Source organism: Corvus kubaryi, unplaced genomic scaffold (assembly GCF_017639235.1).
Source record: "Corvus kubaryi isolate FWS band 111438036 unplaced genomic scaffold, C.kubaryi_AGA036_p1.0 137, whole genome shotgun sequence".
In the NCBI taxonomy this organism is placed as follows: Eukaryota; Metazoa; Chordata; class Aves; order Passeriformes; family Corvidae; genus Corvus; species Corvus kubaryi.
In genome coordinates, this window is record NW_024580671.1 from 17,748,296 (window position 1) to 17,773,241 (window position 24,946).

A 24,946-nucleotide genomic window follows, 5' to 3' on the forward strand; every position below is an offset into this window, starting at 1 on the left:
TATTTTCATAATCCTGTTAAGCATTTTAGTCCTGTGTGATTTTGCGGTAGTAGCAGCCCATTTTGTGCCACTTTTTTATTTTTGAAACTTACTGAAACATAGTGTCTGTACTACAGCTGGAGACAGTCAAAAACCATGTGTCTTCTGGCTGTGATTCATTTTTCCTCACTAACCATGAGGTTTTGTTTTCCTAGCCATGGCTAGGAAACATGCACTGTCGAGGAAATTTCCACATCTAAAGGCTATCTTGCAAAATGGATGACGTTTCATTATTCTCGGTGGAACTGAAGTCATGATTTAGGTAGTACTTTCTTCCTAGTATGGAAGCCATGTTTGGAGGCAGGAACTCTCCTGTTAGGGCAGAGATCACAGACTGCTCTTAAAGCCAACAGCTGGCTACCCATGCATGATGTAAGGGCCGTTTTCAGAGCACCTTTGCCTGGTTTAGATGATGTTCTCTGTAAGACAAAGAAAATGAAATATAAGCATTTTGTTGATTAGAAGAGTTTGAAAGAAGAAACAAAAGGCGAGGAGTATAGGAGGGGAAACATGCTGGTTTCCACATGTGCCTGAGCAAATACAGAGTTAAAGGACAGAGGAGGAACTGTGATGGGAGGGTTGAGAAATGGATGCATGGTTGAGCCATGGGTGAATGGCTGTGGAATGAATCCCTGTTCAAGGATGTGCACTTGAAAGCAAAAAGAGCTGCACAATCAAGAAAAAAAATCAGTAAAAACTCATCTTGTGTTGCAAAAATATCTGAGTGACCAATACGCTTTTTTTGCTGCTTCAGAGTAATCTTAATTACATGACTGCCATTTGATGCCATTGCTGCTGGATAACATTACTGCAGATAATGAAAGATTTTTGTCTATCCTCTTTCATTCCGTTTGTTATCATACTTGTAATCCTGCTTAAGTAAAACCATAACTCTTTTTTTTCTATTGACACCTCTTACATAAAGATAATTTAAAAAAACCCAAAACTACAATTTGTGTAACCCTATGTTACTACTTTGCATTCTTAACTTCATGTAATTTTTACTTGTGTAGGCTCATGGAATAGTTTATAAACCAATGGTCAGAAGTAACTGTCCTGTGCTGCTTGGGAAAAAACCAGGATGAATAGAAAAAACATATTATCTATATTGATAATAACATTCAGAAGTAAAAATCTGCAGGAAAGATATGGAATATTTAAAATCCATGCCAGAACTTGTGAGCATCTTTGAAGCACTGTGTATCAGGCTACACTAGCCCCATTCTGGTGATTGTGATGCACAGACTCATTTACCTGTCCTGATATTAATCGTCTCAGGTGCTAAAGTATCGAGAATGTAAATTAGCACCTGTCTGCATACGACAAAGTGGCTAGCACACTCCAGCTTTGCTACTGTGTGGATTCGTGCTGCTAAAATCTTCTCTTTACACCTTATCCTGTCATTATTGGGCTGCTTTTCATAGCTTTTAAAGAGAGGCCAAAAATCTGTCTTCATGCCATTTATGTGAATAGATAGTGTAAAATATTCTTTAACCTATTGTTTTTACATCATTGAATCACAAGGGATACATGAGAAACTTTACACTGCAAAACTTAATTATACTTTTATTCAGTGGCCCTTACTCTTCATGAACATACTTTCCAAACTATTGCAAGGTCTGTCTGTGCACTGTATTTGTTGAATGTCTAGCACGATGTGCTGTAATTTCTGATTTGAGTTTTTCCTCCTCTTTAATGGTTTCCTTAATAAAATAACAAAATAACAAAATAATAAAAATGTGTTAGCAAGGCTTGTTACTCCCTAATTGTTTCTGTATAATGCAATGAACAAATACCTTACTCTGTTTCTTGCTTTTTATGATTAGCTGTGCTAAGAGTCCTGAAGACTCTTCTTATCCTTCCTGGTCTTACTGGCCGTACTACCTGAGGCTTAATAGACAAACTGCAGTTTGAAGGAGAATAGGGGATTTTGGCAATATAAGAGAAGAATGGCCCAAAATATCAAATATTTTTCACACATAGACCAGTGATCAGACAAGTGCTGTAAGGGCTAACTGTAACTTCCAACAGTCCCTGTGATGTGAATGAGATGTGAAAGATTGCTCAAGGCAGAAAATGCCTTTTTTTATTTCTCCTTTCCCAAGGATGGTCACTAATTGCTATTTCCTACAGGTTGGAAATAATTGCATAATAATCACAAAATCCATTTTTGTCCATATCTGTTGCTCTTCTCAATCAATGCCTCTCCCGCTTCTTAAGCTGGGCTCCAAAATTTTCTCAGAACCTCAGAGTACCTTCTTTCTCAGTTTTTTTTTCAAAATGTGCCGAGTGCATCAAGGATACAATTTCAGTCTGTACTCCCTGTACTGTGCCAGGATACTGTGTCTCTTTGTCAGTCAGTTAGTGACTTCCTAGTTGGAAGCCACAGCCTTTGGTGCACTGCAAGTGCAAACCAGGGTTAAGTGCCTGGAGCTAGCCAAGCCCTTCTGAAATGTTCCTTAAAGCCAAAAAATTGTTTTAAAAGATGAAAACTGCTCAGAGAGGCCAAATGTTAAATCTAAAATGCCCAGCAAGTCCAGGGATATCCTCAGTTCCTTCTCAGAGAATGGTAACCTGACTTACTGAGATACAGGCAGTTCTTTCAGTAGGTCTGAATTATTGTAATCTGTCAACACTGTTATCCAGTATTGGTACATGCAAAAAGAGTATGAAGAAACAACTTCTAACGCTGTATTTAAAATTCATTTATGCATTTTGATTCTTAAAATCCAGGGAGAAATCTGTGGCCAAATGACTCCAGAAACTCCAACAGAAAACCATTGGTAGAACCTGATAGATAAGATGCAGAAAAGTCAGATAAAATGTGAAAAAATCAAAGTAGAAAACTTCATTTAATTTTACAGTCAAGGGTGCTTTTCTTAAATGGTGTGGAAAGCAGAGCTATCCTCTTATACGCATTTTTTTTCCTAAATAGTAAGGGACAAATGATAGAACTTGGCTAAATATGTGGCAATTATGGGTTATATTATTTCATTTTTGGTACTTTTATATTTAGGCGTTTAGCTTATTGTTTTAGCAGTTTGGACTTGAAAGGTAATTTGTTAGGAATTTTAAGCATTTTATGCATGTTAAGCACTCTTCTTAAAATTGGGAGTATTACTTTGATCAAAAACTCTGCAACTCTGCTTCAAGACTCAGATGACATAGTTATGAGCCAACTGGCAGAACTGGGCATAGCCCTCTTCAGGGCTATTAGTATCTATCATTAATCTGATAGTAAGTTGTTAAAATCTAACTGTCCTATTAAAATCTGACCACCCTGTAAGTCTGTAATTTTTTCTTCATGTTTTTTGCTTTGGTTGTGGCATATTTAAGAATGTGAGACTACTTTGGAAAGTAAACCAGAGTGTTCTGTGTGTTTTGTTCATTGCAGTTTTGGACAGAGGCAGCATAGTCACTGTCTCGAAATCTGATGAATATATGTATTGTTCCCTTTTTCCACAGAACATCTCTTTATACATTCTATGATACTTCAAATGATTTGATATGCTTCAACTTTTGTTCTGTTAGGAAAAACAGAAGAAAGAAACCTTCTACCAGAAAACAAAAGAATTCATGGAGATTGCTTTTCAGAAATTTTGAATACAAATAATCTTTCCGTTTCAGTCTACTTTCTTCTAATAGTTACTTGACTTCTGTATATGACAGGGCAGACTCAAATAATTTTCCAAACAAACTGCTGAACAACTCTATGATCCCAACTCTGTCCATTTATTCAGTTTGATCGTGTCTCCACCTCCCATAACCATGAGACCCGTGATATTACACTCCGGTTAACATTTCTTTATTACTTACTGTAACATATTTCCTTTTCTTTTTTCTCTTCCCTTTTTCTATATAATGGAATAAGAGTTCTTACCTAAAAAATGAAGCCCTCATTAACTCCACAAACATCTGTGTTTGGCATATTCATTGAAAAATTGATCTAGCTGTGATTTTTCTCCCACACAATGTAGATTCAAGCTAGTCTGTTAAGCTACTTTATTTCAGATAACTACTTCGATACTGAGATCTTGCCTGATCTTGCCATTGCAGCTGTTCAGCTGTTGTCACTGATGTGGCATTTCTGTTTGTAGGTCTGATGGAGGCTTAGTGCCCTTAAGTGATGCAGTTCATATTGATCTTCATTGTTTTCTTATTGACCCAGTACCCACAAATAGAAAGATTTCTGTGTTCACCTCTTCTCTGTTTCTCACCTCTTTTCTGAATTGAAGGTCTCCCTGCATGTCCTGCATGTTTACTCTAGGTGTGTCTCCACACATTTCCAGGTTTGTCTCTTTCATTTTTTTCCCACTTTGCCTAAGATCTATAGTATGTGTTAGAGCACCCCCTGCCTACTGATTCCTCTTTGACCACTGCGTGTTTCAAGATCTCATGGCAGAATAAATTGAAATATGAGTTCTTGTGTTGAATGAACAGATTACAAGAGCTGGTGCTGTTAGCTCTCACCTGCCATCTGAGACGAATTTCAGCTCGGTGAGTACTTCTTTCCTGTATTAAGCAGTAAAGTAAAAACTGACCACTGGGATCACTGTTTTGAGTTTGAACTGGACAGAGTAAGGAAAAGCACCTTGCAGCAATCTTGGCTAGTAGGTAGTAGTCAACCACCCCTGCTGTGACAAACAAAGGGGCATGCTGACACACGTCTCCCTTCCAGATTACTGCTCCAATTTCCACCTGCATTCTGCTAATTTCTTAATACACTGGGCAAAATATGATTGCAAAAGGAAATTTTCAGAGCAGTAGAGATTTTTCAAATGTATTGTGTTGCCATCTCACTAGTTTAACTCTCTTTTTTTTTCCACAGACCCTCGTTCACTTGTTAGTTCAATTTCACACTCGTTTTGAAAAATTAATATTCAGGGCTAAGTCACATACTACTTCCTACTAATACAATTTGTGGGATATAGATGAGCTGTTGAAAGATGAGGTTGTATAAAAAACTGGTTATGTTTTTGGTTTTTTCTGTGGGAAAAACATTTTTTGCTTCTAAGTATCATCATAGATTTTGCACTAAAATGTCCACTTACCAGTCACTGGTCTCGATACAGGAAATATGAGGCGACACAAGTCTCTATTATTGGGATTTCAGATGCGGCTATCATGATCTTTTCTTTTTCTTTTTTTTTTTAACATTATGAAACATAACTGGAAACATTTCTTCAGAAAGTGGGCAATATTTAGCGATCAATAACAGTGAATTGAGAGTGTGATCCTTGCAGCATAAACCAAGCTGTCAGACATAAGAGGGAATGATTTTCATAAATAAAAATATGTGTTCTGACCATAAAATTGGAAACCAGAAACTTTGAGCTGTTATATTACCTAACTGAACAGCTATAAAGTTTAACATGTAATAATATAAGTAAGTAAACTTGAATTTAGGATGCAATTAAGAGTTGAAGAGATTTGAAGGTCACACCTTATTAGAATTGTCACACATAATTTTTTTTAGTAGCGAAAGCACTACTTGTTAACCAGGTTTCTCACATAGATTTGTAATTATACAGAATTTTGAAGCTGGAAGTATTCCACTACAGCTTTGTTTGTTATTCCACCTACTATCACAGAGCCCTGACTTGTGCATTATGCGTCAAAACATATTCCATTCTCTCGGAGTTCTTGGGGAGGCAATACGATGTAATTCATTATGCCCTGAAGATAAACAGTACCTCTTGACCTTTTCAAGTAAAGTTGCAATATTTTCTTATTCCAGAATGTAATATTGTACTGAGCCGATATCAATGTGATAAGATAAATGTTTCCTTTTTAATGTAAACCAGAGTGCACTACATTTATATAAAAATCTTGGGGGATACCCAAAGCCTCCAGATAAAAAGGGGCAGCTTGGCTATTGTAGGTCTGCATTTTTGAATTCTCAGTCTCAAAGCACAAAGGGCAAACTGCAGCCAGTCTTGAGGACGATGGCCATTTTTCAGAATTAACAGATTTTTGGTTTGCCCAGTTTAGGATTCTCCTGAAGAATTTTCTTGCAAATTAAAAGACGTATAGAATTTGCTACCATTAGAACAGCAACCAAACAAAAGCCCACAAAAACAGAGATTAAATGCCTTTCTTCTCAGTACCAGGATCTTTTGAGATGTCCCAGTAGAAGCTTGTGAGTCAGTGCTACACTAGTGTGTAGTTAACTTGCTTTTTACTATACTCAATATTTCAGGAAATGAAAGACTAATGAGGAGTATTGTTTTATCTCAATTTTTTTTCTGCATTCTCTGCTGTTGTTCAGAGCACAGTTTTCTTTAGTGTCTTGGCTGTTCTATTTTTCTCCATTACATTGCACATGGCATGTTTCTGATTGATGAAGTTGGTTATGCGCAGATGTGGTCACTGCTGTGGAGAGGGCTCAGAACATGGCACTTTCAGCTTCCCTTCTGCCTGTAAGACAATGCCCATATCCAAAGGCAGACACATATTTGGCTTCATGGACTTTGCCCAAGTGTTTATGCAGAGTCCTAGTCTCTTCTTGCCTGGCAAATCTCTCTTCCAATGGCCTCATTTATCTTTATATGTTAAATGCTTTTGTATGCAGGTCTGCTTATTATGTGGCATGTAAAAAGACTCTGTTATTCACATATATTCTATTCACAGAAAAGAGTGGCTTTAACGGCAGCTACTCTTACATGTAAAATGACATGGTACACTTTAAAATCAGTTGATTTTTTTTACTTCTGCTCTTCCTGCGTTTGGAACTTCATAGATATTCTGACCAGTTACTGCTGTAAGCAAAATTATACTGTTGCATTGTAAAGCAGTAACATCTTTGAACCCCTTCAGGCTGAAACTAAGACTGTTCTAAACATACTAATCACAGCATATAAATTAGATTCAGCAGGGATTAAAATACAGGTGAAAAGAGCAGTTAAGAACAGGAGTAAGAAGAAATGAAGTATCATTAAATCAGTCTATTTTACAAATGTATCATGTTATTAACTTTTTTTGGACTTTCTGTTTATTAATTTTTATTTATTTAAACTTAAGCAAGAGTCTTAAAATGTAAAGACAACATTTGGAAAGATTAAGGTCAGTATGAGGAAATTACCTAAAAAAAAAAAAGTTTTGAGAGCAGACTTTAAGTTCTTGAGTGAAACAGAAATGTGAGTGAAGATGAGGCTACCATGTTGGGCAATGTAAGGAAGCCCCTGGAGTCAGCCAGGGAAGAAGACAACCATAAGAAAAGGAGGGCTGACAGATCAGAAGAAAAAATGTAGACAAGGTTCTTTAGGGGGTCACATTGACTAGGACTTTGAGAATAAAGAGTTTTATTTTGGTTTGAAAACAAATGGTGTATTCACCAGGGAACCAAGAAGAATGTACGAACTAGATATTCTCTGCACTGGAAAGGAAGTATTTGTAGACTGATGAGGTTTAGAAACAAAGATTTTGTGTTAGCAGATGTGCAGTCATGCATATTACTTAGATACTGTTCTCTCTTTGGTCCCCACATTGAAGACAGTTCCACAAAGCTGCAGTAAAGACAGTCCAAAATTTCTTTCAGCTTAAAGATAGTTTCTAGAATATATATATACTTACATACATATATATATAAGTTTTTGCAGTCCGTATTACATAGTAAAAGAGCGCACTAAGGCAGAAATGGTACAAGTGACTCCACAGAGTGTTTACCACTCAATCTGTAGCTTATCTCTTTGCTCATTGTTGGGGATAGCTAAATGATCTGTATCAAATTTGTTCTGCAGCTGTCAGTACCTGCAAGCATATAAACAGACAGGTAGGATTTCTAGAAGGCAGGTGACCACATCACTAAGAGGACTGCTCTAATTGGCATAATCAGTACAAGAAATGAAGAGTGAAAGAGCATGAAAATAGAATTACTTTTGTACCCCTTGAAAGGAGGCAGTAGCGGGCTGCATTCATTTAGTTGTTCCTGCAGCTGACTATGCTGAACTTCCCCTGAACATAGAAAAAGGGCATTTTAATCTCCAAAACCATCCATCTGGCATTGTCCATTAATGTTAAACAGGAAGAAAAAAAAAAAAAAAGAGGGGGTGGTGGTGTTCAGAAACATTTATATCTGACTTGAGGATTCTACAGAAAGGTTAGCCCTTGGTGGAAGGTTCCCCAGTCAAATTAAACATCTCTGCACACTCCATTCTTGTGTCTTGTGGCAGAATGGAGTTTGTCTGTGCCTTGAATTTCACTGTCGCCTTGCGTTTCTTCTTTACTAGACTGAAGGGTTTTAAATCTGTTTGAAATCTGTATACCTTTGGATATTGCTTGAAATTAGCTACAGTGTGAGTAGACATGAGAGATTGACAGATGAACACATATAGTAATCAGCAAGGGCAGGATTTAATTGCAGCTAATTTGTACTGGTTGAACACCCCTCCATATAAAGATATTTTGTACTCAATTATATTTATAATGTTTTGGACAATCAACATATGGTAAAACTTAAAAGTATAAGCATTTAATCTAACACAGATTTGACCTGTCCTTTCTTCCTTTGCTTGTCAGAAGCTTTTGTTCCTTTCTGTATAGAAAACAGTTTCAGAAATGCAAGTCTCAATACAGGACCAGATATCTTCCTATGGTCCTGCTAATTATTGGAATTTTAGGATGCATTAAAGGCTGCCATGTGAAATGTTGAATTAGCTCTGTTTCCAAAACCTTATTTTTACTTGAGGAATTCAGGAAACTTGCTGAAACTATATTACAGTGTGGGTGAATACATACAGTTTGTCACAAGTTAGATACAACACAATAATTTATGTCTGTGTGAATGTACATTGCTGAATCCCCTTCTTTTCTCTCAAGTAGAATTTTTCTTCTCCTTATCATTCATTTTCAGTTTTTATAAAACTATATTGTTGAAGCTTTAGGTGTCATTGTTTTGTCTTCTTGTGACACCTAGGAAAAAAACCCCAAACTGAACCAAGATCAGAATTCTGCTATGCCATAAATGATAATGGGGTAATATATTTGCAAAACTTTAAAAATATGTTCTAGAACAGAGATTAAATAAAGAGGTGCAACAGAGGCTTTTGGTTCTCAAAAATACAGACATGTTAAGAAAACATTGTCTGAAAAAAACTTACAACCTGGAAAACAAATGCTCAAGTTGGTACCACTTGCATTTGGCAGAATTTCAGAAATTGCTTCTTCCAAGAAATTTATTGATTGATAAAGGTGAAAATTCCTGCAGGCATTGCTCTTAGGGTTTTTTTGAACTTTAACTTTGTTGCAAAATGTCTACTTTGGAATACTATTAATTTGCATGTAAATACTTTTAAATGAGGCTCATGATACATCTTGTCTTGCAAGATGATTTAAAAGGTTGAGGTAATTCCACGTCTTCAAATTTCAAAGGATGGTGCCTATTAGGTCACTTTGGTGTCTAACAATGTTTGTTATAAAAGAGAGACTATCTGTACTACTTAAACTGTGTCAGACTAATCAGGGAAACACTTCCCTTGAAAATTAAGGATGTCAGTTTAAGTAAAATTAAATTTTTTTATTGAGTAGCTTAATCATCTCTAGTCACTAAAATATGTATTCTCAATGATATTGTGCTGGCCTGATTGTTATATTCTGATTACTGTATGAATCTTATATAATACTTTCTAGTCAGGAAGAAATTTAATTTCTCTTTGACATTACTTCCATTGTTTTTACTTTGGTGCTATTCTCTTTGCACTTGTAAAAAAATTCTAAATATTGTCTTTAATGTACAGGTTTAGTTCATGTAGTCTTTCTGTGATTCAGCTTTCCTCTGTGTCTTTTATAGCAATGAAGGAATAATTCAGTTATTCTTCAGAGGCACAAAACCTCTAGCCAGAATCTTCCCAAATTTTGATGCAGAAAAATCTTAAGAAAAATACTATTGATGATTATTTTTAAATACATTCCTAACACTTTTCATTTTCACAGTATGCTTTTCCTGAAAAATCTCATTTTCATAGTATCCTTAAAATAAACAAATAGAAGTATTCAAAGTATTAAAAAAACCCTTAAGTGCTTGAAGTTGGACCTTTCTATTCTTTTCACTTGTTTTTGCGCAAATGCCACTGGTGATACCTCAAAGCCTTTGCAATGCTCTCTGTCAGCTGGTTCCAGAGTCCCAGCCACCTTTGCTGAATAACCTGCTCGCTCCTTTGTGCAGATGGGGTTCAGTCCCAGCACTGAGATCTGGGGCACTCAGAGTTGGTGACTAACCTGAGCTCTGGAAATTACATTCTTTAAAACCTTTGTCAAATTACATAACTCTGAATACTCATTTGTAAGTGCCTAAACATGAGGATGAAAAATACTATCACCATACTAGTATTTACAGAAATTATTATATGGTACTATTTTTGGGATTTGATTGATGGTAACTCTGGAGACAAATGCTTTGGGTGCTTTGGGTTTTTTGCTACTGCTTCTTTGATGAAAGAAATTAAGGTTTTTCATGAAACAGTGGCTGTTGTCAAAATTTTGACTTTTATCAGTAGAGCTCATCCCAGATGCATAATGTGTCCATATAAAACCGGTACTTAAAACTCATCAGCAGATACACCATGGGAGGTTCAGAATGCAGCCATTCAGAATGAAAGGAGTCTTGATTCCCCCACCCCGGAGGGTGTGCTCTTGTTTCTGATGACTGTTTTTCCAACCTGTTCAGCTATGAAATCAAGGTCCTTGACACTCTCCCAAGCCATCCCAAAATCACACCTGGCTGCTTCTGCCAAGAGAGGCTCCAAAACAACATGAGGTTCAACTGTTCGGAGCACATAGCCATGATCTTCACTAGTAAATTAAGCATATAGTTCCTGGATACTAAACTGAACAGTTGACACAGGGTGGGACACAAGTGAGCTAATAAGCATTTTAGTTCCCAAAACTGGGATAGCTGCACCCAGTTCCACAGTCAAACTGGTCCTTGGAAAAGTCTGACTGCTGAGGTGTGCCAGGGCATAGCTTGGGAGAGTGTGGGTCAGCACAGGTAAAAAATGCATGCCCAGAGCTGTACTCACAGCTTGCTGGTGCAGAAAATCACGTTCTCAGTCACTGTCCAGTTTTCAGTGTAGGTGAAGCCTGGGAGAGTTGGTAAAAGTGATACTGTCATGATATTTTTCAGTAATGCACTCCCGATATGTTTTTGTAACTCCATACATGAAAGTGCTTGCAGGGTTCATGTCTTACTGTTATTAATGAACCTGGGGATTGCTGGAGAAGAGGGTGAGAACCTCTGACATTCATCTAAAATCAAAGATTGTTTCACCTGCTGGCCACAGCTCTTTCTTCAGGTACCAGCATAAGCCTTATGCCATAAACTGTGCTCCAGAAAGTATTTCAAAGCTATCCCAAAGTCCTCCACATAAAATAGTTTCTCTCCTGTTTTTATTCTTCAGTCCACTGTCCTATGGCACAAGAAGAGCCTTGGGAATTGCAGTAGACTAACAGGTATTATCCAGAACACTGTCTCATAAAAGTCAAAGCCTTCTGACTAAAAATAGTATAATACTATGATGTCTGTCATGTATTTTTTCCCATATCTCAGAAATTAAATTATCTAAATTTTATCCTGCAAAATAAAAAATCAATCTCTAATAGATAAAATAAATTTTTTTAAATAGCAACTAAATTAAAATTTACTGTAGATTGTAACACTGTACTAGTATTGAAATATCCAGTCAGGAATAGATCCATGTTTTGTGTGGTACTTGAAACTCACGGTAAGAAGTGTTCTAGTATGAAAATGTAGGTGAATGTTCACAGAGAAGATGCACTGCATCCTGCCCAGTAAATTAAATTAAAAGGCAATATAGTTACAGTTTGCTCAGGTTTAAAATGTACCAAGAAGGAAAAAGAAGGTACTGTAGAAGGGAGAATCTGGAAAATACTTCTAGGACATGAAATCTGAACTCTGTACAATGCGTAAAGAGAAGTGTCTTTAGAAGAGAAGACTGGTTACTAAGCTTAGACCATAGTAAGTTGATGACATGCTGGATGACTGAAAAAATAAAAGATGAATATTAAGTTTTGATTTATGTAAAGCAAGAATAGTTGAAGGAATATATGGAGTAAAATTTATATCTAAACTTCATTTCCAACGTATTTTGATCATGTGCTAGGTTGCCAGTGCTTTTTTCTTACGTGCATTTTAGTGATAGTGATTATGTAATATGTGCTGCATGGTTCAGAGGAAATTTTTACAGTCTGATGCCAGAAGAGACTTTAACTGATGTGAAATATTACATATGTTTGGCACCAACGTAACTGGGTGTGTCTGCTTTTACAGATGCATCTGAAGACAATAATGCCCCTGAGCATATTTATGATTATAATTCCTTGATTATTAGCTTGCTGTTTAGGAACATTAAAGTAGATGTGAAGGCAGTATAAAAAGGATCATTTTTTCCTGGGTGAGCTTGATGAAGTGTGATGGAAACATCTACCTTTTAATTCAAATGCCTGACCTGTTGCACTGCTCATGTATATTACTTGGGAATTCCTTGCACAGTTGCTATCGGTTCTCCAGCACCTAAATGCCCTGGGAATTGCAAAATATCTCGATTCCTGTTCTGCAAAACAATTTTAATCGCTTCAGGTCTTTTCTTTTTCATCCCTGCAAGTTTCTAATCATAAAGAATATACTCCCTACTAGATCTCCTCACAAGGACTGAAACTAGGATGAGGAGCCCGAGGACATTTGCCTGTCTCTCTATACTTGCATTTTAGCTTAAAATTAAAGCTCTTTGTCATTTCACTCTTTTTATAATCTTCACTCTTAAAAGTCCCCGAAGTGGAGAATGCTTTTTCAGTAGCACTGTCTACACGGACTGTTAAGGCTACCCTTCAAAACATACAATTCATTTGCCAGCAAGAACCTGAAGATTGGGATTCTTCAGAGACAGAGGTCTGTGTGTTGGATTGTGCCTGCTAGATGATCACGAGATGCACCAAAAAGTTAAAAGGTAGATAAGCAGTCCAAGAGAAAAGCTTAAATTGTAATAATTCAAGCAGGTCATAGTAGACCGCAAATGCAGATAGGTCTTTCAGAAAGATGGAGAGCTAGTCAGTGCTAATTTTGTCCAGTTTTCGACAGAATATAAGCATTACCTTTAAGAAAAAATAGTATTTAGTTTTGTATGTGAATACATTTGTTACTTCACACATATATAAACATATAAACTAATTTGTGATCATGGAACAGAGGTTCCTCTGGAGTCTCACTGTCCACACTTGGTACCAGATTTCAGTTCTTCAGAATTATTCGAAGGAGTTTAGATCAGACCTTTTGTTTTCAGCACATTCAGAACTATTGCCCAGTCCCACCATTGATAAGTTAAGTGTCTAGAAATGGGCTGCTATTTGCATAATTTACTTCCTGATCTCATATCAAGACAAGTTTTACTGGTTGGGTTTTTTGTTTGTTTGTTTGTTTGTTTGTTTTAACTCCAGACCAAACTCCACTTCTATCTCCAAAACCTGGTTTCTCAATATCCTTGAAAGATTGCAAATAAAATGGCTATTGATGTATTGCCTGTTTGCATTCATCTTTGTTGTTTCTTCCCCTAATCATTCTTTCAGTGAATATGTTCCTGTTAGTATAGTTTATGTTAACTAAAGTTTTAGAAAGTGTCACAAAAATATCCATTAAAAAAAAATATATATGTGCAGTAGGATTTCAGTTCAGCTGATTTTGCTTTAGCAATATAGACTGATTTTTAAAAAGTGGCTGAGATTACATAGTGACATTTGATCAAATTAGTTCATTAAAAACATGAGCGAGAATGGGTCAATTTGCTTTTGTTTTTTTCATTTGTGGAGATGTCTGCTTCAGAGCTTCATTCTTCCCTTATTTTTCTCTCCTCATCTTAGTTCTCCATTTGAGCCAGATCTCTGTTGTTTCTAGTAAGAATTGTAATAACAAGAAAATCTTGTTTTCTGCTACTGTTGTGCCCATACTTGGAGGTGAGGGCACAAGAATCCTGATCAGAGGCTCTGGCTGCAGTTAGGGCACAGAGCACTTACTTCTAAGCGATCTCCTGTTCTGTATACGCTATTTCTCTGTTCAGTCCAAAATTTCAAGGATAGTCTTGTAAACACAGAAGTGGTCATGGAAGGTCAGAAAATTCCAAAGAACAACTCTGTATGTGCAGCTCTTGCTGATCCTCTGCTGTTAGCTCACCATGGAAACAAACCATGCTGAAGCTTCATGATATTCAGTTTATGAGAACATGGTGTTATTTGAAATGTAGCGAGGTGTTAGACATCACAGTAATCCGAATTTGGCATGCTTTCACAGGAACCACACAATCAAATAAAACTGGGCTGGGAGACACTTCTGAAGATCTTCTGTGTCCCAGAGCAGAAGTGGTTCTCTTAGATGTTTCTTAAGATGCTTCTTGAACAAATTCAGCAATAATGATTTTGCAGCATGTACACAACTTATTGTACTCCTCCACTACTCTACCACTGGAAAGTTTCTTCTCAAATTTAGTTAAATCTCCCTGGATTCAGTTTAAGGCCATTCTTGCTTGTCCTTCCCATGGAATTCATTTGTTCTGTGCAAAAACTTGCTGATGACTGCTACTGCTTTAGGGTTGGGGTTTTTTCCTGTGTTTATGGTTAGACTTCTGCTATCCCATATGTTGGATTTTCTCATTGACATCGTTACTACAGTTCTTATCTGCTTACTGGTACAGTAGTCCACCTCTTTGAACCATTGTGCCCCAAGCTGGGTACATCTCACTGAGTCTTTAGAAGGTTGAGGAAAGTAGAGAAGATACCAGTTTTGTATATGACACTCTTGTTTTATATCCCAGTTGCTTTTATCATAATAACATGACAGAATATTTTTATGTGTTTAATACATGGTTTTCATCACAGATATATGTGTTAAATTTTAGATTTCTTTAAATTATGCTCTTGTCAGGACTAAAAGTCAATAATTAGATCTATTAAAACTATTTAAAAACACCATTTAAATTTATAATATCAAATGTGAAACCCAGTCATGACCTTTTTCTTCTCCACTGATTATCAATTGGATATTTCAATAATGGCTTCTGTGCCTTCGTCCCATACAGTAAAAGCCTGATATGACCATCTTGATAATATTTTTTTTCATGGTTACAGTCTCACTCATTCCCTGGATATGGATTTGTAAGGGCAGTGGTAAATCTAATTGTTATCTTTCAAATATTTGGAGCCCTTTCAATCAGTGGCTCTTCAATAGATGTGTAATTTCTCACACTTGGACTGGCTGAGAGAGTTTGATTAGTATAATTCCTGTAATTTTATTTGATTTTGGTACCATGTAAATCCATTCTCTTTGATGGGTAGTTTTGGTTACTAGCTTACAGGGAGGGTATCTGGATGAGGAATCTGTGCTTCTGATATTTTGTGTCAGCACTCCTTTACCAGTGAGTGCAGACTGTAATTTAATTGAAAATAAGTGGTAAAGATAGACATATTTCATTCTGACTTCCAAATGGGTAGGGCTATTTTAGGGTAAAATCGTTTTGGCATTTGTTCTTCCCATGTTATTTTACCTCTCTGTGTTAGTTAACAAAACTAATCAGTCCTCAGATCTGTTCTCTCAAACTTGAGGTTCTATTCTGGGAATCTTGCTGTTGGCCAGAACAAAATGTTTGAGTGCATGGTTCCTTCTGGTTTGTATCTGCCTCATTTTTTGGATTAGTTTATATCTTGGTGATGATTTTTTGTTAATAATTTGATTAATAATCTCCATGGTGAATTAATTGTCTTTAATTTTAAAATTTCCATTCAGGTTTTTGTCAGTTAAAACTATTGCCTTCTAACAGCCTTCTAACAGTTACAGTGCTTCCTTTGATACTGTGTTTCTTTCCACTCCCAAAGTTGCTCCAAATTTTGATCTTAGTATACATGGGACCGCCCTTGCTTTAATTTGCATCAGCTCCTTTCTTATTTATGAATTACCAAATCATCTATTATTCTAAGTCAACACTACTTTGTTTCTGACTGCTTTAATTGAAAGTAGATTTCACAGCCAATAAGGGAATGTCTACAATGGACAGACTTGAAAGAAGGTCTTTTTTTAACCAACTCCTTTCAAATCCTATGTATACTTTCTACCATATATGCATAATATTATATAAGCTTACAGTAATTTTAAGGATTTTTTTTTTTATTTCTGGCTTCACACATGGGATAGCTGTATTGATTGTTTTTCTTTGCCTGCACACTTAAATAGCTTCTATATATCAGCTAGCAGATTTTCATTGGAAATCTGGTACATGCCACCATTACCACATTCTTTTCATGTAGAACTAAGAGATTAGCTCTCCTGTTCAGCTATTACATGTCCCAATCTTTTAAAAATCACACCACATGGAAGAATACAGTAGTGTCAGAATATTTGTGAGCTTGTATTGCTGGCATTTTATGTGTGTACTTTTTTTTTAAATTTCATAAATTCAGTTAGTAACTGTGTAATGTAAGTAGTAGAAAAGAAGTAGAGTAGATTGCCTGCTTCTGTGTTGACAAAAGGAAAGTTAAGTTCAGGCATGTGGGATGAAAGAAAGGAGATTGTCAGGTTCGAGCACAACTTTGGTGTTGTGAGCCCCCATCTCTGCTAACCCTTGACATTTGCATTCTTCAGCTGGTGTGAGCTTTGGAGAAAGCATTTGGATTTGCTGTCAGGCACCATGTTATGCATGGTCTGACATGGAGCCCTAATGACCAATGCAGACTGTCTACAAGGAAGAAATTCCTGCTAATGCCGCCAGGAATTGAAGCATGTAACTGTTATGGGTGTTTTGTTTCTAGTTCTTGGTCAGTCAAATAAGGGGCAGGGAAAATTGAAGAGTTGTTTTTGCAAAAGTCTTTAGAATCTATTAAATTGGGTTATAGGGAGAGAATCTAAATTGGCTTTAAAAAAGGAAATATGTAAACTGCTAATTATTAGTGCCCTGTATTTATTTAGCATCCTTCATAAAGGAAAAAAAGTAAGACACTAAACAAAAACAAAAAACCAAAACCAAGCAAAAATACAAGAGCCAAGTAACAACATAAAACCCAACAAAAACGAACAAAAAACAACAAAAAAAATTCCCCCCCTCCCCCCCCCCCAACCCAACAGCAACAACAAAATTGCCAAAACAATTAGAGTGAAAAAATCTGGTAATTAACTATTATTTTTCACAAAAGTAGTCTAATTACGAATCAGTCATGGTAAAATGAAAGGTCAATAACTACAGATGCATAATTTCTCTCTGATAGATTGCTGTTAGAAAATAGGTTTATGACAATTATGTGATTAATTTCCTTTTATTAAACAGCATTATAAGACTTCATGTTGCATTTATCACTTTATTACTGTTACTTTTTCTCTTCAACTGAAAATTAATCCTGGATAACATCAGGATAGAACAGAAGCTCAGGTAGACTGAGGATCATTTCTTCTAGTGGTGTTTGTGCTGCAGGGAAGACCCCAAATCTGAATCAAAATCAGAGCCTCAGTATGCTGAAACTGGCAGTTACCAGCCTAAGAAAACAAAACACACACGTACCATCACCCCTGCCACCAGCCAACCAACCAACCAACCAACCAACAGCAAAGTGCTCTTAGTCCAAGGAAACGAGAGCCAGATCCAGAGACATTCTTATGTTTTCTGAGCTGAAACACTTGAGAAATGTAAGTTAACCTGTGATCCAGAACATCTTTCCCTTCTTGCCCCCAGCCCTCAGCATTCTCTGCTGTTTTATTTTGAAATTCACCAGGCATGAAGAGTTGCTGTCCTGGACAAGTGGAGAAATTTCCCCGTCTTGGAGAAGCTGGGCAGCCTGGGGATTCAGGAGCCAGACAATTATTTGCACAAATTCCTGTAGCGTTAATACAGTAAATGTTTTCAAACACATTCAGTGCTCACTTAATCCCGCCCTGTAGGTTTGGGCTTACTACTGCATTTAGTGGGCAGTTCTTGTCCTCCTGTCTAGCAGGACTACTTGGGATTATAACACAGTGTCGAAGACTATTGCCTCTTCTTCTGGAGCATAGTATAGTTTCAAATATTTTGTTATCTTCCAGGTTTGTGCTCTACTATTAGGCAAGGCTGTGGGGCACCCTCATCTAGATTCAGAAGACAGAAAAATCTTTTTTTTGTTTAAGTATTGACATAGCTTGATGTTGGGTTAATTAAGTGAAATACTTCTTAGGGAACATACAGTTTTTTTAATTAATATATTCCTTGAGATAGGTGCCAATAACCTTAGCTATCTGGTCCCTCATTTCTACTTCTGTAGGGAAACACTGTAAAAATTGTTGTCTATCTCTCCTAGGTGGAATCAGACAGGTTATATGGCTTGGATTTCTGTTACATACAGGATTTCTTTAACTTTGGGGGCTTTCTGGTGTGGGACATTTGTCCTCAATTTTCTTTGTGTGGCTTAGTGTAAAAAGAGTGTTGTTCACTGGGGAAAATGGGAGTTTGCCTTCTCTATCGAGTCTTCTGGAGAGACTGCTGCTGGAAAGGAGTTGGATCATCTTAAATTCAATATTCTTTGAATAGTGCTAACTGCTTTGCTACTCCATTTGGAAAGATTATAAGCTGCTGTGCTGTCTGACTCTGATAGTCATTAGAGAACTTTCTGGGCAAACACAATCAGTGAGAGACAAAGGCGTAGCAGTATCATTTGAGTGCTATTAGGAAGAATTGAACAATGTTGTCTTTCAGTCACTATCTTTTGAGGGTTTTGTACAACTGTGGGTAATTCTGGGATTCTTGTTGGGAGCCAGCCAGAGAATAGTCCCCCAGCAGGTTATAAAGGGTCAGAGGTTCTCCTGGAGTGGTTTTTATAATAAATGTAGCTATGTAATCATTTGGTTAACTTGTTATTCAACCAGTGCAGAGCAGTCTTTGGCCTTAAATCCAGCTTAGCATGTTGATACGTTTCGGTTGCATAGTGCTACCAGCAAGATGACTCTCGTTTGACATATTCAGCCATTTGGAAACTTCTATGTTCAGAAACTTATTTTACGTTCAGCAGGAATGTTAGGGTATGCAGTCATTTGAAAAAAATAAAACAGGGATTTGGAATTAGAAAAAGGAAGGAATCTGGTTGACTTCTGGCAAGTGTTTTGGTTTTCTGCAGAATATACACCTCTTGTCAGTATAAATAGGGAGTGCCTGTATAAACATTCTTGTTTCGCCTGTTCCACATAATAGTTTCTTGTATCATATTTCTTTTGACCTCGCTATCTGAAACCAATTACAGGAGATCCATTTGGGCCGCATCTATTTTCATAAGAAGCCCAGGCAGCAGTGTTTTTCTCAGAGATGAATATCAACATCAAATATCCTTCTGAGTGCTTTGTTATTTATGTTTCAGAGAGATTTTGTAGCCTTCAGCTCTCAAGAATGTGTCACGCTGTGCTGTTTATACATTGACGATATTAATGGGCATAGATGTCATTTTTCATTTTAACGTCTCAAATGCAACAGGCTGATAGGTTAAACATTCCTGGTTTTAAAGGAAGGATATGAGTGACATCTGTTTCCTAAAAATACACATATATTTACTTTCTAAAAACTAAAGTAATAAGTTTACCATCTTTAGGTGACAGCTTTCACTTTATTAAAATGGTGAAACTTTAAAAATATTTTTGAATCATGCTTACATTAAATAGAAGGGTTTGGAATACAAAATTAAAGCAAGTTATATCTCATAGTATTATTGCCAACAAACGGCAAAATCTACTGCAATTTATCAACGTTAATAGTGTGAGTTATATGCAATTACTTTCTTTTTTGTTCTGCTTATGTTTTAGCTATGCCAAAGCTTCATAGTAAATATTAAGAAGTAATGTTCCCAGTAAATATTTTACTGGAAGACACAGTGAGTTCTGGAAACCATATGCCCGAATTTCCCTTCCTATATAGCTATTACTTAAAGCATTATAACGATTTTCATTTGCGTAATTAAAATAATTTCTAGTCCTCAGTTCTTTTTATTGTTCTTGTCATTGAATTTTTTTTTGTATAGTTTTACTAATTTAGATAACTTAATTAAGGAAAAGTTCCTACTAAATTTGAAACAAATGTTATTGGAAACTAGATACAATTTTGACTGCCCTAGAATCTGTTCTTTCTGCACTTAACTTGAGGTGGGACTCAACATAAATTTGATCTGCCAGATTTATAAGTGTCTGTTATTTTGTCTTCCTCACACTGTTTTTGTTACAGAAATTTATAAATGATACGTGGGATGGGTGTTTTCTGGAAGTGTAGATGTTAAACTATGAATTTTGAAAGATACTTTCAAGTTGTCAATTTATTTTGCAAAGATTTAATAGCAGCAAATGAATTGGTAGAACTAATGTTTTATAGTCTCATAATCTTTACTTACGAATAATGTGAGTAATAATGCTTTGAAATTAACAGTATTTCTGGGAGGTTGTTTACCATGTAGCAAAATGTAGAGTTAAGCAGCACACTGGGAGAAAAAACTATCTTATGATGACTGCTCTAAGAACAAAGGCTGACAGTGATTTCTCCTTATGAGTTTTAAATCATCTCTGATCTCTTGAAATTGTTTTCTGTTCTTCTTCTATCTCCTGTGTTTACAATAATCTAAACTGCCACAATAAGATCACTGAAGTATTCAGGTAGTCATCATTTATAAGACATTCTGTATTAAAAGATAAGCCTTTACTCCTTTAGAGATATCCCAACCAGCACATATGAATCAAAATAGTTTAAGTAGTAGAGCCTTTTATGCAAGCATATCCTGTTGTGCTGCCTTGCTTTTTCATGAAGTGTGACTCTTTTTGTAGTTAGATGTAGGAAGTCATACTTTCCTAGGCTCATTCCATGGGAGTATACTAGCCACAATTTGAAATCATACTGTCTAGATTAAATCTAAGCTACAGCAGACTATAATTCTCTAATTTTCAAGTACTGTAAATGTACAGCTTTACCAGATGCTTACTTGCTTGTTTTATTGCATTGATGTGGGGACTTTGCTGCTGAGGAAGATTAGGATTTCTGCAACTGCCAAAAATAAAAAAATATTATCTTTATGGTTTTTTCCATGTCCTCTTACTCCAGATCTCGTTCTGGCAGGATCACCCCAAATGGTGAGGTTGATTTTCCTCTGCAGTCTCTCATGAATTCAGGACTGCAGTAGTTCTCTTGCTTCCATTCAAGTTTTCCTTTTGAAGAGCACTAGAGATTAAGAAGGAATATAAATTTTCCACAGATCTTCTGTTTGTGCTTTTAATCTATTTTTGCTTAAACCACTGAAGATGTTGGCACCAAATCCTGGTGCCCCTGAAATCAACAGATACATTTAACTCTGATCTCAGGCAGAGAAGGACTGTCCTTTAGGATATGCTCAAGAACTGTGAGTGCAGAAGAGATCATGCTGTTCACATAAGAAAGAGGTCACCCAGTGGTTCCTTGGTAACAAAATATTTCAAGTGCACTTTTAAATATGTTAACTCTTGTTTATTTTTGGCAGAGAGAAGATAGTTCTGTGCATCTCATTGCTTAGGTTTAGAGGAATGTATACTCTTTGTAAAGCTGACCTGTAATTACTTGAGAATTTGATGAAACAATACAGGGATTGTTGTGGAAATGTCTCCAAATGTTAAAAGTCTGCTCTGCAAACTTTGTACCAGGGCCTTCTATGGGGAGACGAATCAATGTTGTTAGGAGATGGTACTAGTGCATTCACTTTGTTTACTTTGGTTTTCTATGTCTGCCTGCCTTCTCAGAAAACTTGCTTGGAGCCAGACTGTAGCAGCCCTCTCTCTGTCTTTTCATAATTGATCAGGGGATGACTGCCTTCCCTGAGGGTTAAGACGTGGCAACTTTTTCTGTTTGCTCAGCATCTCAATGCAGTAGTTCAAACATTGTTCACACCAGCTGGCAGTGTAATGCCATATGCACATCTTGTCAAAGCAACTGTTGTCATGGATACTAGAAACTATCTTAAAAACCAGCTCATTTGAGTCTAATCAAAATTGCACCTTTCTTTATCAGCTGAGAATCTTTATTATTTTAGGGAACATTGATCAAATGGCATTTATTGCAGCACATTCCATCTACAGTAGGTTTTAATATCAGAAATAATAGTGTGATGTATTGCAAAGCTATAACTGCTATTTATTGAGCTGGTTTTTCTAAGGGGAAAAAAATGAGTTCTCCAGGTAGTTTCAGTGGAAATATTTTGAATCCGGTTTTTTGGGGTTGTTTTTTTCTTTATTTCTCAGTAAGTACCACTTTAAAATAATTGACATTTTAAAAATAATTTTATGGGGAAAAATAATATAGATTAGCATTCTTCGGGTAAGTGGAATGTTTGTTTACATTTCATATGTTTAACTGTATTTTGCTGAGTTGGAATGAAAACATAAAATAAATGAAAACATCTTCTATTTTGATTGGGATACTGTCATCCCTGAGCCTGATCTGGTTGGTTGAGTAGTAATTTCTTTGTTCTCTGATTTTCCTAAGAATGCAAATTAAAACCACTCATTTTTATTTGGCGTTAAAACTGCACTCTTTTTTTTTTTTGTCAAAGGAGAGGTTTCTCCTTGAATTGTAAGTACAAAAAGTGTTTTTAATCTTCAATGAATATCCTTATTAATTCACTTTCAAGATAATCTGATGTTGATTTGTCAAATTTAATTACAGCTTCTGGTAACACTTGAAGTCTACTTGCTTTTACTTCAAATTGTAATACGAAAATGCAAATTGAATGATAATTTGCAAGGGAGTGGGCATTTTAGTTGAACACTCAAAGACAAGTTCCTTGTGGAAATGAGGCTATTGATGCAGTTTATGATTTTTCCTCTTCAAGCACTTCAAACAAATTAACTTTATTTCCTGCAGGATTTCATGTACATCCATAAATTCTAGTGAAGTCCTATATATGTACTTTCAGAATATTTTTTTTAATGTTACAAGTGAAAAAAACCACCCTGAAGTCTGAAATCTAGCAAATACAAATCAAATAGGAGGGGATTTTTTTGATTCAATTGGACTTTTACCTAACATTAGCAATGAGTAACTGATTTCTTTCTAGGAATTGGTTGAATTTATTTACTTTTTTTTTTCTTTTTTTTTCTTTTTTTTTTCTTTTTTTTTTTACTTTTAGGCACTCCAGGCAGCAAGGCAGCTGCTTTTACAGCAACAGACAAGTGGACTGAAATCTCCTAAGGGCAGTGAGAAACAGAGACCGCTGCAGGTTAGTAAAGTCTCCTTGCTTTTGGGGCCTTAATCTCAGGGAAGAGTGCCGTGCTCGCTCACATGTGAGGGGTGTGTGTCAATGCCTGTCCTCTAATGCCATATCTGGGCGTATTCACATGCTGCAGTTTGCAGGCTTCTTGCTGCTGACTTCACAGTAAAAATTCACTATAGGATACAAAAGCCTTTTGTGGCTATAGATGCTTAAAAGGTCTAAGACTAAGTCTGAGTTCAGTAACTGTGGTATATTAATTCTTTATAGACGTTACAAAACTGGTATGTGGTTTTTATACATACATGGTTTAAACAGTAAAAACATGTTGAGAGCAAATCAGTATCCGTGAAAAAAAAAAAGAAAAACTAAATAATTCACAGGTACTATATCTAAGTGAAAAACAGAGAAGTGTTCAGAAACTTACCAACACAAGTGCATGAAATTATGAAAGAGCTGCTTCTACCATTTTAGAAAAAAATATATGTCATGAAGTTTCACATTAGGATGTTGTTGGGCTTCAGATTGTGAATGGGTAAACAGAAGTTCTGTTATTGAATAGTTATTTCAAATGCATTAGTAAATAAAGATATTAAGACAGTTTTATTCTGGGAAAATTTTATCAGTGTGGTGTTTTCATGAGGTATTAATTCATTTATTCCTAATGCAAAGTTCCATATGAAATTGTTTTCTTCTGAGAAAACTTGTTCTCTTTTGTATATAGACCAAATATGGGTGCCTAACTGCTGAATGATGTTTTGTTGCAGACAATTTTATTTCGTTCAGGAAATTTTAAAAAGTATAAATCCTCCTATTCTCTTCCTCAGATCTATTTTTCTGGGTGAGCATTTATTCTCTCGGGACTTCCCCTGTTTTCTGATGGAGTAGGGTGTTTTTATCTCATTTTTAGTTTTTGTCATGCATAATGGAGGACCCCAGGCACTAGAATGTATTTTTTTCTCCACCAGGGAAATGCTGTGAAATTTGTTCACTTGTGCAATTTCTGAATGCGATTCACATTGTCTCCTTTTCTTTGTGAAACTTGGTGGAGCAATGTTGGACACGGCAAACAGTTCCACATTCCTGATCAGCTCTCTTCAAATATACTTTTAAGGTTTTATTTATTTGCTCAGAACTGAACAAGAATTTAGGAATATGACTAAAGAAAATGGAAAAAAGGAAAACATGACATGATGGCATCCTGCCATACTGTAGTTGTAGTCCAGTCCTGGCTGAGGCTGCGTCCTGGGACCCTCTCAGCTTGCCGCTCTTCACCCTTGACTTTGCTTTGTATCAAATATGTTCTGCACTGAAGGCACATAAGAAGAGTAATCATAAAGGTAGAAGCTTATGAACTATGTGGGTTTTCAAAGTTTTTAAAGTGGAATTAGTGACCTTGAAGGGTTGAACCACAGAAATGATTGATTTAATGAATATTGTGAAAGTACTTTATTCTGTTAGCTCCTCATTCTGAAAGATAACATGGGCTGTACAAGGCATGTAGAAGATCCGTCTAGCCCTATGTCCTGTCTCTAAATTGGCCTACACCAGGCAATAAGGAAAGTATATGAAACAGGCATAAATAGTGGTATTTTCCCAGTATATGTTTTCCAGTGATCTTACTTTAATCCTCCACCTTTTAAACCAGCACAGTCTGGGAGGTACTGACTTCTCTTTTCACATTCTCCACCCA

General features: G+C 36.2%; 1 protein-coding gene across 1 annotated transcript in view; it reads left to right on the plus strand.

The window, feature by feature from the left end:
- The window catches only part of FOXP2 (forkhead box P2), a 409,998-nt gene that overhangs the window by 263,167 nt on the left and 121,885 nt on the right, over positions 1-24,946 (plus strand). The window contains exon 5 of the mRNA XM_042018066.1: positions 23,173-23,262. Within this exon, the coding sequence (XP_041874000.1) occupies positions 23,173-23,262 (90 nt within the window). The remainder of the gene's footprint in view (positions 1-23,172; positions 23,263-24,946) is intronic.